Genomic DNA, 14628 nt, shown 5'->3' with positions numbered 1-14628 from the left:
TTTTCTTTGTGTGCTTTCTCTGCCTCTGTATGTGTGCTGCTTGTTATGTGGTTATACTTGAAAATGAGATTAGAGATGAATGTAAAATTATTGTCTTTTGTATGCAGGTACAGGTTCCTCTGGTGCATATTCCTCCGTACCGGGTGGGCTACAAGCTGAAGTCAATAGTCACAATGCTCATCCTGTGGTAACTATAATAGGCCCACTGTCAACTCCACCGAGAGTTGACAATTTTCTATCCACTGTCTACTCCATTCATACATAATTCATACTACCATCAATAATTCACCATGGTGACATTACCAATAATAACACAACAATACTTTGTTTTCACTGTGTGGTTTAAAATGTGTTGCCTTGGTAACAGAGATGAAACAAATATTCCCAGGAGGGGTGATGGGAACACAGGAACAGGACAGAATTCCCTCCTGATCCCACTTAGTAGTGTTGTCACACTCTCTTTCTTTCTTTCTGTCCCTCCTGCTCTGCTGCTCTCTCTCTCTTTTACTGTCTTTCTCTTCCTCTCTCTCTTTCATACACACTCACGGACCACACTTTCTGCACTCATAAAAAAACTAGGTCAGATAATACAAACTCCTGAGGGGTTTTCTGTTTTGTCTCTTTAGGATTTCAGGGAAACTAATGGAGAGACTATTTTTGGGAGCCAAGCCGGCATCTCTGCACCGTCTACTCCTCCCCTGCTTTCTGAGTAAATAATCACCGCTACATTTACGAAGAGGAGACGAGACACAGAGAAATACAGAGGCAAACCACGGTTGTCAAAAGAATCGTGGAATATATGCGTGGCCGTGTGTTGGTGCGTGTTCACGAATATGTGATTTTCTCACCTCTGGTGTGTTCTTCTTGAACTCGCGGCTCAGGTCGATTAGCTTCTTCCTGGTCTGTTCGCTCTCGTCTTGTCTGTTGGCAAGCTGTGTGGCGGTGGCGTCTAGTTCTTTCTGCAATACAAACATGCAACTTTCTTTTAGTTTGCGAAGGAGAGAGCTGCATATTTTATCATACTTATTATAACTGAAATCAGCATCATAGTTATCATTCAAGCTAAAAGGTCAGGAGCTGTTCTTTGACTAGACAGCAGACTCCTTGACCCATCTGGCATGCTGCAGACTACCCATCCTGCCTCAGCTGAACTTGGCCGGTATATTGCAGAAGCAGAGAAGAGAACCGCAACACTGATGTCCCGCCAAGGAAAACCCGTCTACACCAGTAGTTTGATCTGCTACCAGTGCAAGCAATGTCTGAGCTATTCAGGCTGTCAGTCAATCAGTCACCACTGCGTCAGGCAAGACAACCTCTGAAGCAAATGGATGACTACAACAACTACTACTCACAAGGAGTTCACAACAATTATTGACTGTCTGCACCAGACAAACCCTCCCCTCCCTACATAACAACAACAACAGCGCAATTATCAACAACAGCAGTGTTGTCAAGGCTGAGGCAGGGGCCGCCTTTATCCACATCCATTCTGCATTGTTATTAATAGCTATTTATGGGACTTGTTCCAGATGATGGGCCAAGTGCTGACATTAACAAGACATTCAGGCCTTGTAAAGATTGTATCTCTCTCTGCTGAGTGTGTGAGTGTTGCTGGATTATGTTTCTGCTGGATTCTTGCCCCCACCCCCATCCCTTCATTTTTTCCATACTCACTACAGATCATCCACTTACTTATACAACCAACAGTACCTTCTCCTCCATTTAAATCTCTCTTTTCTCCCTTTACTCCGCCTTTCCTTTTTCTCCCCCCCACCACCTCCCATCCACCTCCTGTGAGGCCGCCCACCCCTGAGAGTGATTAAACGCTGCTGAAGGGCCGTTATGCTAACTAACACACTAATCATTTAATACACACATTACCACAGGGGCCCTCGTGGCTCAGGCTGCTGACAAGGTCCCAAAACACACACACATCAGCCCACTGCCTCACATCGCCCCCCCCCCAACACACACAAGAAAATACAACCCTCTAAAGAAATAGTGTGATCAAGTACTAATTAGAAGATTTTTTCCCCTATCAGCGTTAAGTTTAATTCCCTGACCAGGCGTGATCCCGTTTTATCCACAAACCATAAAAAAAGACAAATGTTGCGACTGTCCTCAGCAATGGATTTTATGCAGTAGCACAGGACGTTAAAAAAAAAAAAAAAGTAAAAAACTGCTCACTTGCTTACATGCCATCTTGCTCTTGCTGCCCATGGAGCGGCTGATGTAGCAGCCTGTCTGCCCGTGGCCATGGAGCAGCTGCACTATCTGTTAGTGAACTCGAGCGTGCGCAGAAGCTTGTGCAATGCTTGATGAAAGGAGGAACCTAATAAATTTGAATCATATTAAATTAATTGTCAAAAAATTAATGCTCTAGTTCATGAATAGGGCTCTAATTATTAGTTATATCGGTAAAGATTAGCAACAGCAACAAGAATATAAGGAACAGTTTGTTAAAGATATTAACAGATAGCAGTCACTGACAGATATTAATTGCAATATAATAATTTAGGCCACAAGCTTCACTTTCCAAAATCATTTAAATAAATCAGTGGAACACTTCAGTTTAAAGCCTGATCTGAAATCAGAACGCATAAGCAGCGAGCAGGACAATTTTAGGTATCCAAAGAGATATAATACTGTTAATCATGCACGCTGTACCATTAAACAAACATTAAAATTATTTTTTAAAATGGAGAATCTCCATCTGATCATAATCAGAATCAGCAGCAAGAGAATTTTTTTTTTTTAATTATTAAGAGAGAGTGTATTTGTGTGTGTGTATGTGTGAGAGACGCACCCCAGGACACAATTAAGTGCATCCACCCTGAAGAACAGTTTGAGTAAGCTAGTTAAAACTTACTAGATTGAAATGAACTTTGGTTTGTATTGCACTGTCTGCATGAGGGCTGTAGTTAGCACAATCACAGTATCACAATTTTCCACAAGCAGAAGTGAAGAAGCAAAACCTTACATTTAGGATGCTGAACCAGCAGATATTTTACATCTTTATTTATTTGATTAGGGTTTTCTTTTTTCTTTTGATGGACTAATCAATCATCAACAGTTTTGCTTTCTTTGGCTCTTAATTTTATTCTCCACTAAGCTCTAACTTCAGTTAAATCATTTTCCAGCTAAAAAACTTATCCAAAAGTCAAGAAGAAATTAAGCACAACAAGCCAATCCATTCATATAAATTGATTAATAAGCTCTGTTTTTGCGCAAAACTGAAATAACCACACTCCTCCACCAGGGTTCTGCTTTAAGAGGTCATGTGCCAATCCCTGGCGCCCTTGATTCTGTCCAATCCTTTTCCAAAACCCTGCACATATGCAGGGTTACCAAATCTCCCATATCAAAAAAAAAAAAAAAAAAAAATCACTACCAAGCTAAACAAACACATCACACATGAAAGAGGCTTGATTCAATGCCAAGTGGTCAAGTAATTATGGGCATGGTCTCAGAAAAAAGACCCTCAGACACAGTCAAGTTTTGACTATGCAGCAAACTCTCTGCCCACCTCAGCAGACACAGGGGCAGACTTTACCCTCGTCTTGCTGATAGAGCGTAACATCCCAAAGTGTACAGCTCATGCTGTCTGGCCCTTATTCATACACATCAAGTCTTACTGGCCGTTGGTAGACCAATACTATTCCCATTTTAAGCAATATACTATAGTCATGATAAGTTGCCATATTAAAGTACCTTAAGTGAAACACAGATGAAGTATGTGAGGATTTCCTCTGCTATTTCTGTTCTTAGCTAAATAAAACTAGACTGAACTGTGGTTACCAATGTGCTGATTAAAGACAGAAAAAAAACAGAAAAACAGCCTTTTTTTGTTTCAATAAAAACACAGATTTTTTTTTAGTTGAACTGAATTTACTAATAGTTTGACATGAGCTTTTTTCTATTTTTATTTCAACAACTGAATCAGTACTCCTGGTGACAAACAAACTGTGTTTCAGTGGTTTCAGAAGATTTACATGGGGCCAACAAATGCTACTTCCTCACAAAGTTTTCATTCTGGGGTACAACTGCATGGCTCACAATTTAAACTGGTAGATATCGGACTCAACATTATAGATAATCTGTTTGAATTCTTTGCAGTGAGGACTGTCAGTGCCCAATCGGTCCCGCTACCTGATCCTTGCTAACACCACAGTTTATATTACTGTTGTGACTAAAGATAGCTGATAGGCAGATTAATAGATTGCTAAATAGAAAACCTTTCATTTTTATAATGACTGGAACGGTGACATCTGTCACTATCCATCTAAAGTCGTGACAGTGAACACAAATGGCAACACCATGTGCAGACTAAACAGCAAAAAGGATTGGTTACAGCCTCTGCATGTTTCACTTTAAACAAAGAGATCAGTAGTATAAGCAAAACTTGTAAAACATCAGAGAACAGTTTCAGAATAGAACTTTAAAAAAATACATACCAATACATCCTGAATTCAGAATTTATTAAGAAGCATCCACTACCGGTGAGTCACTTCTGCTATTTTGTTGGCTTTATCAAGCTCCAAACTTTTGGAGGAGAGTGCTGTTAACTTTAGGCAAGGCTGCTCTACAGGGGCTCGGCCATCTGGCATACCACTGGGATTTTCTTTCCGTCTTGTTTGACATCATGTTAGTTTGATAAACCTTCCAAATTAACATGTTTGACAAGGAGCCATGATATGAATGAAGAAACTCTGAATTAACAAAATACAAAAACATACTAATTAAAGGAGTCTATATTTCACAATGTTTCATCAATGTAATTAAAGGAAATATAATTAATTACACTGGCAAAGTGCAAATACCAGCTCTTGTGTTGATGTTTCACTGTACCGCCTGCAGAGCACCAAACAACAAGCATGAAAAGCTCTGCGCTTTGGCCTTCAGGCCGTCGGGCTCGGTCTCTGAGGTCAACATTCTCTGGCTCTCCTTGGCCTGACTTTGAAACATTTTACTTTTCAAAAACCGTTTAATTGACATTAACTTGAGCACTATTTTTAAAACCTGGCCATGGCTGGTTAGGACTGCAGACGATGGAATATGGTGTGTGCAGGGGAGCATTAAGTGGGCTGTAATGTCTGTGTGATTGCTGTAACAGCCCTGCTTGGCTTGGCTGGACTGGCCCACAGCAGCAGTCCCTGTCCTGGTTCATTTGGTCGTCTGGTCAGCTGTAAAGACGATTGGAACAGATTGCCAACACTCCCTAGAGAGACTTCAACACCGACTTGGCCAAGAAGCCTCCCGCACACTGCTCCACACGCGTGTGCTCTCACATGAATGCACACACGGGCCGCTGCAGTAACTTGGGGAGCCCAGTCTTTCCACATTCTTTTGAACTCTGATTCAAAAAAGGAAGTCAGCTAACATGGTTGCCCAGTGAATGCTGGCATGGTGAGCTATGTTCGCAGCTATAAGGTGAGACAGGGCCAAACGAAAATGAGTATCTCTTAGTTCTACCACTGTGGTAATAATACTAATCACCGATAACAGTCACGGGTAAACAAATCCTATTACCACTGGCCATCAGACCCAAGGTGTATGTGTGCGTGTTCATCTCTCCTAATGAAATTCCTTCCACTCGTCTGCAGGCAGAGAGAGGCCTTCTATCTGACTAATTCACTCTAATTACACTAATGAGCCACAGGTGATGATACAGTGAGACTGATTAATTAAATGGGAGGCACCAATCAGGCATGTCTGATTATGCCAATCATATCGACTACAGACTAAATGAGATAACAGGAGACAGACGCACTTTAATTGAGGTATCAAAACTTCATGGAATTCCTTATGCCCTCACGCTCCGACGATGCCGAGACAGATAGGCTGGTGGAATGACAACAAAGTTATTGTTATGTACACAGTATGAAGTCAATCTGACTGCAGCTGCCGTCTGTGCTGCCACGGTGACCAGAGTGCACACGGGAGGAGAGAACACCACACAGGATTTGCTTCAGATCTCACTCTCTGTAGAATAATTGGGACTGTAACTGCTAGAAACACTTTGTTTACACCTAGTCTGCAGTCACACATGCCAAGTAGTCTGCCACTACTCTTTTAGTCCAAACACAATGTAGGTTAACTGTTCCACATTCGGCGCATGTTTTACACATTAATCTAATGGAGTACCACTCCTGAACTGAAGCCAGGCATAGAAAGAGACAGACAAAACTACATTCACTTCTTCTCGGTAATGCTAACACCATATTAGTCACACCACAGAAGGGGCTAATATTTTAAAACAAAACTCTTCTGTGAGCATTACAGAGTCTGTTACAGCCTCTGTACTTGGCAACATGACACAGATGTTGATGAGATGAAGTTTTCTGTCCTGCCACTGCAGTCACTAATCTTTCCTTTTATCTCTGACATGTCTGAGGCTGTTATGTGGTTATGATAGTAAACAGTAAAGGCGTCTGGAAAGATGTCTTATCTGAAATCTACGAGGCCTACCTATGAAACTCCCCCCTCCATCTCCCCTTACAACCTTCCACCTCCTGTGCGGCTCACTGTTCTGTATGCCAAACCTACTGTGTGGGGGTGGAGTCGTGGGGTGGCGGCTCAGTCAGGAGCGACAGCCACACTTGCTACAACGACATGGTACATGATCACAGATCACAGGCACGCCCCCTCAAAACACAGCACAACAGCAGCAAAGATAAGAGACTACAACCCTGGCTGCTTGTCTGCCTTCCTACCTTTGACATAGCATGGTGCAGAACTTTAAATGTGCCAGCAGATGCTGTTTTCTCAAACCACACAGGGTTTGAAGACGCATATCCTCCCGAATCTCCGTTTTTGCTTTTCCTCTCACCCACTGGAGCCAAAGCCGCAAAGTTTTCTTCACCACAAGCTAACACAATAGTTTCACCGTGACAACTGAGGCCTAAGCACTTGTGTGTGTGTTTGTGCAACTGTGTGCATCTGTGTTGGTGTGCAGAGTGGTTGGGGGCGGGGGGTTAGCCTACCACTCTCCACAGTCTAACAAGACGCTTGTGGTCCCTGAGCGTTTTGCTCCTTTTTTTGAACACAGATCCATATCTACCAAGAGCACAGGAGCTGTCAGGACTCACCTCACTGACGCTGACGCAAGCCTGGATCAAAAACAGCCTTTTTACACCGCAGCCTCGTTTGTATCGATCCATGTTTCTCTGCTGAGAGACTGGTTGTTGTTTTATCTCCCAACATCCAAGTCTGAACTCTCCTGAAGCTTACTGAGAGCTAGTCATTATTTTGCCCGACCTATTGTCTGACAAAGGGTTTCAGAGGCTAGGAGTGAGCCTAAATACAAATATAATGAGACTAAGATGGTTTCTGGCATGGAGGAAGTGCAGCTCACTTGGTCTCATTTTGCAGAGTTCGAATTTAGCTGTAGGCCTGTGTCACAAAGGGTGAGTGGTGTGGAGGGTGCAATGGGAGGAGAGGGGTATGCGATATGCTAGGGTGTAATGCATTGGCGAAAGGGCAAGATTTTTCATCCCTGCGTTTACAGGGTGGAACGGCTAGGATATTGAGATCTGAGATAGGATCAGAGGGTAGTGAGCTGTTTCAGCTACGATAAAGGCCACGCATTACAAACAGAGCACAGATAGAGAGAGAGAACCAGAGAGAAGAGAGTGAGAGAGTATCACACCTCTCATCCCTGAATTAATGCTTCCATTCTGCCAGGAAGCCATTCTGTGCCAGTGAGAGGAGATTGGGGAGGGGATGAGTGCACAGATACGGACTAAAAAATGGAAACTGCGATCATGGAGAGGGGCGATAGGGATTAATCAAGTCTAAGAGAGCAGTGGGCCTCCCCAGGCCCTGAAGCACATATGCACATGGGCAGTCGTGGATCAGCGGTTAGGGTGTCGGACCCGTAACCGGTGGATCGCTGGTTCGATTCCCCGTCCCGGTGTCCATGGCTGAGGTACCCTTGAGCAAGGTACCTAACCCCCACTGCTCCCCGGGCGCTGCACGCGGTCACCCACTGCCCCGGGTTTGCTGTGTGTGTGTGCACGTCACTTGGGTGGGTTAAATGCAGAGCACGAATTTCATTGGAGTGAGTTCCCTCCAATGACGAAATATGTCACTTTCTTTCATCTTTCATATACAAGCCTACAAGTCTCAAGGACTCGGTCAACAATTGACATCTCCGCCATTAGTTTATATGACATCTAATGGACATACCACTAACCTTCGGTGGATAGTGACAGGATCACAGGTGGAGCCTAGCAATGTTATAATGCTGCAGAGAGCTTCTCACTGTTCTAGACTCGTATGCAAACTAGACTAGAAATTCTACGACTCTTGAAAATGGAGAAGTGTTCAAAGTTACTATAATTTAGTTAAGATTTGATCTGTTCTCCATTCATTAGCCTATCTGATTTGTAGTAATTCACTTAGACTTCCATTTAAGGACTACAAGCACCTTCAAGCTATTGGCACAGTTACAGGACAGTGGAAAAAAAAAAGGTCTGCATCGCTCTCATGTGCCTCTGGTACATTAAATGCCTGCTCCACATGATGCCCTTTTCAACATTTTAATTTAGCTTGGTTTATCTGTTGTATGCAGTAATTTTGTAGACGCCTGATGATGACACATCAGCAGTAGTTGTGCCATGGCCTATAAAAGTAACACGTTCACTTCGACGCATAAATCAAGAACATATATCAAAAGCATACCAAAACGCCTCATTACGTTACATCTAGACTGTTTAATCGGTCCGGCCCACGCTGTCACTGTCTTCTAGCATGGCCAAGCCTTCTGACTGAGTTTGACACTCATGGTCTATACGATCAACGTCAACAGAGCATGTCCCGGGGCTAAGTCTTACTCAGACTTTATGAGTAAGAGTTTTCTGCTCTGCTTGCACGACTTTTGAGAGGAAAAGGCAGAGAAACACAGTGAGAAAGAGAGAATGAGCATGGCTAATCCTTACAGTAATGACAGAATAATTAGCTTGCATTAGGCTACGTAATGGGTTGTAATTATATCATTTATTCTGCGGTGAGAGAATATGATATAAAGCCTGCACAATGAAGGAAGAGGAATTGAGCTCAGTGGGAAGTAGGATGGAGTATGTGTAAGAGCTCAGGCTCTTTCTATTGATTGATCCAAACATCAAACGAACCACTGGAGTAATGGGGGGAGTGAAGGACAGCTAAAAGCTATTTGGAGCCTTCACTGCATAAAAGACTTGACCTGTTCCACACAGCCTACATATCAAAACCATCAAACAGCAATCAATAGACCAAAGCGGTCAACTCAACAAACCGTCACCCTACTAAAACATCAAACCCCCGGCCCAAGCGTCAGATGATAGGCTACACTCAGCTTATCCATTACCATCAGATAAAGAGGAGATAAAACACAGAGCCTAATCCTTTCATGTGTCGTGACAGCCACAGCAGCCTCCAAGGCATTCCTTCAGTCTGGCTCTCAAATAGTTTTATGGCGGAAGGCAGCCATTCACTCAGCCAGCCAGCCAGTCAGGGCTGTTCTGGTCTGTTTGTCTTATTTCACAGTTTACACGCTGTTTTATAGGTAGTTATTATGGTCACCATGGTGATGCCATACGTTTTTATGGTCTTTTGGTCTTAGGGCAGAGAGCGTAATGAACGAAAAAACACACACACACACAAAAACAAAGACTCACAAAACACACTCCTGCTGTGGAAAGGTCTCCTGTCCCTCCCTTCCTCCCTCCCCCACTCTTTTATCAGTCTCACCAAATGCCTATCTCCCTACTTTCTGCTGCATGTGAAACATGGATAAGCTAACGTAGAATTGTCCTCTCTCATTCCACATCTGGAGCTGATCAGAGGGCCTCCTGGAAGTTGAGGCCTCTGGGCCTATTAATAACCATACCACTGAACTCAGGGTCAGACAGCAGTCAGCGGATGAGCCTGTGTCTACTAAACACACAGTCCCTTCCCCCATTCCTCAAGAGGACAACTCTCACTTTTAAAAATGAGACGGCAGGCTACAGAGCTTAGTAATGTACAGTTCAGTTTTAAACTTTTAAAATTGGGGCGTACAGAGAGTTCTCCAAGAAATTATCCACAATTAAGTACATAAAGCCTAAAGTCTGAAGCTGTCTATTCATTCAGATATCCATTAAAAATAAAAGTAATACCTAAGCACAAAAAAAAAAGAAGAGGCTGGGCTAATTCTTGTGTTGTTGTTTTTTTTTCCTTCTTCTTTCCACATCCAAACAAGTTCAAGTTCAAGGAGGCTAGACCTGTTAAAGGCAAGACAGATGGTAAAATCATCATCTGTTAGCTCTAAAGGTTAGGCCAGTCAGACAACCCGGGTCATAGTGAGTTCTGTGGGGTCAGACCACCTCTGAACCCTGGCTCCAGTCTGACAGCTGCTCAGGTCAAACGTCAGGGAGAGGTTAAAGTAATGTCTGAGGACGTCCAATGAATTAAACCGATTCAAGACTGTGTCATTTAGGTGGAATTTCCCACGTGCTGGCAGACACAGTCATGGTCCAGTCCATCGTTTATTAATCACACATTAGGCAAAGCCTGTGGCGCAATAACAGCAGGGTGCAAGCAGTTAAAGCCATTTAATCTGATTTTGGTTCCCTAACCTTAAATAAGACTCCTGTTCCTTCCTTAAATGATTACACCTCAAAAACGCATAAGCAATTCAACAACTATTTAAGTTCTTCTGACAGAGCAAAGTTCGCCAACCTACAACATAAAACTAGACCAGTGAATAGCAAACCGACTGCAGAGAACAATTTGTTAAGCATAAACCACCCCCCACCCAACACACACGCACCTGTGAATACAGGGTAGTTGAATCATCATAATCGGTGGTAGTTTTCTGCTGAGCCTAGCCAGCAGTCTGTGTTATTTTTAGAGGGCTGACACAGAAGCAGGCCGTCCATTTACTCTGTGAGCTGGCAGCGGGACCATCACAGCTCTGGTTGCTTTTAAACTACCAAAATGGGAATGAGCTCAACATAAACACTGCAAAGGTGTGGACACTAACAGAAACGAAGTTAGCTCAGATTCGGGGCCATTACAATTCCATTACTTTAACCCTAGTCTCCTTATAAACACATGGTGGTGTATGAAAATGCCAAATCCACACACACATTAACCCATCAAACACATCATCACCTCAAGGCTTTGAGAACAACATGGTAAAGTTTGTTCCATCCCTTATTTCAAAGCTCTTTATTTTTCTTTAAACAGACTAAATGTCCTGCAATAGCAAATCATAAACTCCTGGATGGACTGAATCCAGGACAAAAGCAAGTGAGAGACAAAGACCGGACTGAGAACTGAGGCTTAGGGTTGAAGGCTGTTCCTATCTGATGTGACTGATTGGCTGAGCCTGAAGGCCAGCTATGGATCTAGCAACTCAAACCATGAGTGACATTGAAAATTACACAGAGTGAGCTATTAGCAGATAGCCAGCCATATCATAATTCAATCCCTGCACCATCAAAGTGCACCAATATCATAATTCAATACTAAGAACCATTAGCCTGCACCACACCAATATCATAATTCAATCCTTAAGCCATCAGCCCATGCCAATATCATAATTCAATACTTGGACCATTAGGACACACCAATAGGCCTATTAGAATTCAATACCTATGGTCAATGATCTAACAGGACACTGATACTGGAGTCATGGGTTGACATGGGATGAGATCTGCACATAAGGATCCCCAGGTCTTATTTAGCCCAGACTCCTTGATAACAGTGAGATAAACAACACTAAAATTAGGTAGGGCGAGTGCTTCACCAAAAAGCTTGGCTATACCAAAGTCCAAAGGCCCTGAGTATTTGCTGCAGGAACAAATTTTGGCAGGCCTGTGCTGAGGGGACAAATTTGTCGAACAAAATGAAGTGCTGCATTAACTTCAAACTCAGCAGTGCACTCAGCCAAACTTGTCAAAAATGTTTCGAACACTGGCCCCCACTGTGTGACCGTCTGCAGTTGATCTAAATTATCACATTGCGGTACCTTGTGGAAATAGGACTCCATTTCGTTTTCTGGTCTATTGCCTCTGTTTATATTTCCATCTTAACATCTTGTTTAACTCCTCAAAACACTACAAATCTTGTCCAGGCTCAGCTTGCTGGTTCATCAGAAATCTGCACCTTAACAACCAATCAAATGGGTCCTAAAAGCTCAGATTTCCTTGGCTGCTTTATGTCTCCTTTTCACCAAAGTTGTCATTATTCAAAGTTATTTCCACCACATATTTCTTAGGTTTCCTCACTTAACTAATCCTCATGTACCGTATGTATAGTGTAAAGTGACTCTGGAGAATGCAATATACAAGACAGAATGATGTGTTACTGAAAATTAAATAAATAATTTGAATGACAGAAGCTTGTTCACTAATTATTGTGACATCTGATTAACTGTTTTTTTGTAAAAATCTCATTGGTTGCAACTCCTCAGTTGCTAGGATTTCTGCTTTTCTTCTTTCCACTGTAATTGCATAACATTCACTTTTTTACTGTTGATTGGACCAAAGATAAGAAGACATCTAGAGAATTTAGCAACTGGTGATTGGCTTGTGTAGTATTTTCTCACATTTTGAAGACTAAATTATTATTTGATTAATCCAGAAAATAAATGACAGGTCAACCAACAATAAAAATGATCTCCCATGGCAGCTCTAAAATATTTCTTAGTCACAGCCCCTACTTGAGTGCACAACACACTGCGTATGACAATTATCGATGGAAAAAAAAAACGAACAACAAAGTTTAATTACTTATAGGTTTTATACCTCTGAAAATCAACACATACAGACTATCAAAAACATAGTATTTCAATTTAGATCACTTTGTTGAGGAATGGTAGGAAGGTGAACAAACATGGCAGACGAGTATAAAGAAAAGAACAGAAGCAACAAAACAAATCAAAAAAAAGAGTGTTTGACTGGATTGTTCTTTGGCACGTCTGAGACTGAATCTGAGCCCACTGCTGGTCTGTACCTCTTACTTTACCAGTTAACTATGGATGAGAAAACAGACATTTCTTTCCCTTGGGAATGCAAGTTCTTTGTTTACTGAAAACCGTAGGCTTAATATTACGAGATGAACAATAGACTATACAAGATTACATCGGCCTTGGAGGCACTGCTTCAAGTGCACGCTTGATTTTTAAATAACGTGGCCATCATCCTCAAACTTACAAGAGGAAACAACCAGTAAATTCCAAAGCAAGCCAGAAAAAAAGAAGTGTCCAGTCACCGAAGCCCAAGCTCTCTCCACAGGAATACAGAGCAGCAGAATAATGGATGCTTCTGTCATGAGATACGGTGAAACTCTATGATGCTGTAGGTGAGAGAGACTCCAAGTGGGTCTGTAAATAATGCCTGCCACTTGAAAATAGGTCTCTAGAAAGTCCCCCCCCCCCCCCCTTGCTGGTTGTTGGGTGGAAGTTTTGCCTGTACCGTCACATTAAAGTCTTTCAGTATGTTTGTATGAAAGCAAGATTTTTTTTTTTTTTTTAACAGTGATTGTGATCTACATCAAATCTAAATTTCTGTCACATTTTCCTGCACAATAATGTTTAATGGGGTATTGCCATAACTAAAAGCTGCATTATAATATTTTTGTGTAACGAGGGTACAAGTTAGTGGTCCCGGTTGGAAAACTACACCCAGTCTGGAAAATGCAGCGCACATGACAGAAATTAATGAGATTTTATTTAAGCATTGTTCGAGCATGCCAACACATAAAAGATGTTTAGAAATATTTGCAAAGACATTTTATGACTTCTTTATCAGGTTTACCTTGAATACTGAAACTGAAGGGTGAAGCATCAGTATGTTTTAGAGTAGCAGGAAAGAAAGTAAACAGTTATAAAGTTGGGTGTGATCAGTAAATACGTTTTAACAGAAGCCAGACAGAGAAAATTCACACAGGCTGTAGGCCTCTATATTATATTTTAATGTTCACAATCGGACTGCGGAGGAATAAATTTGAACTGCTTACAATAAGTCGGGTCTGAAATCTGTTATGATTCATTTTTAAGTGTAAGAACACATAAAAGTTACTGCAACAAAAAGCAGCTCTGCTGTCTTTGTGGTGTGGGATGACCCAGTTTTTTCAGGCATATATCAATATATAATCTCTGTATATTGTAACTAAATGTTTTCAACTCACGAATGAAATGAAAACAAATCTTAAGCCTTCACAGTAATTCAGTTATAACATTATATGTATAACTGAATTATTGACCTGGATTTCTATTAGTGATTTTACAGTTGGGAGTGGTTACTATGTTGCTTTATCTTACAATATTTACATTTTATATTAACATTTGGAACATTTTAACTACGGGTGATTGAAAAGAAAAGCAGCCACATTAAAGTGTTTTGTACTACATAATCTAAAGTTATAAATGGTGAAACCAAAAATAAAAATGTGATAGGTTTAACATAAGCAGAGGCTTACACACCTTCAGGTTTTATAAAGAAACATGTCTGTTTGTCACACACTTTTGCATAAAGCCTGCATTAAGAGCTGCTGACTCCATCTGTTTGGGTATTTTTAGACTTCTGTTAAATGCTTTTTTATCTTTTGTTCAAACATCAGACAACACTGGTCAAACTTTCATTTCACCCTGCACAGTAAAAC

General features: G+C 41.7%; 1 protein-coding gene across 3 annotated transcripts in view; it reads right to left on the bottom strand.

The window, feature by feature from the left end:
• Positions 1-14628, bottom strand: part of cux1b (cut-like homeobox 1b) — a 61114-nt gene that overhangs the window by 42782 nt on the left and 3704 nt on the right. For all 3 annotated transcript variants that reach the window (XM_046389244.1, XM_046389241.1, XM_046389242.1), the window contains exon 2: positions 849-959. In XM_046389244.1, the coding sequence (XP_046245200.1) occupies positions 849-959 (111 nt within the window). The remainder of the gene's footprint in view (positions 1-848; positions 960-14628) is intronic.

The sequence above is a fragment of the Scatophagus argus genome, chromosome 5 (assembly GCF_020382885.2).
Source record: "Scatophagus argus isolate fScaArg1 chromosome 5, fScaArg1.pri, whole genome shotgun sequence".
Taxonomy (NCBI): Eukaryota; Metazoa; Chordata; class Actinopteri; family Scatophagidae; genus Scatophagus; species Scatophagus argus.
This window is presented reverse-complemented; position numbering and strand designations above follow the sequence as displayed.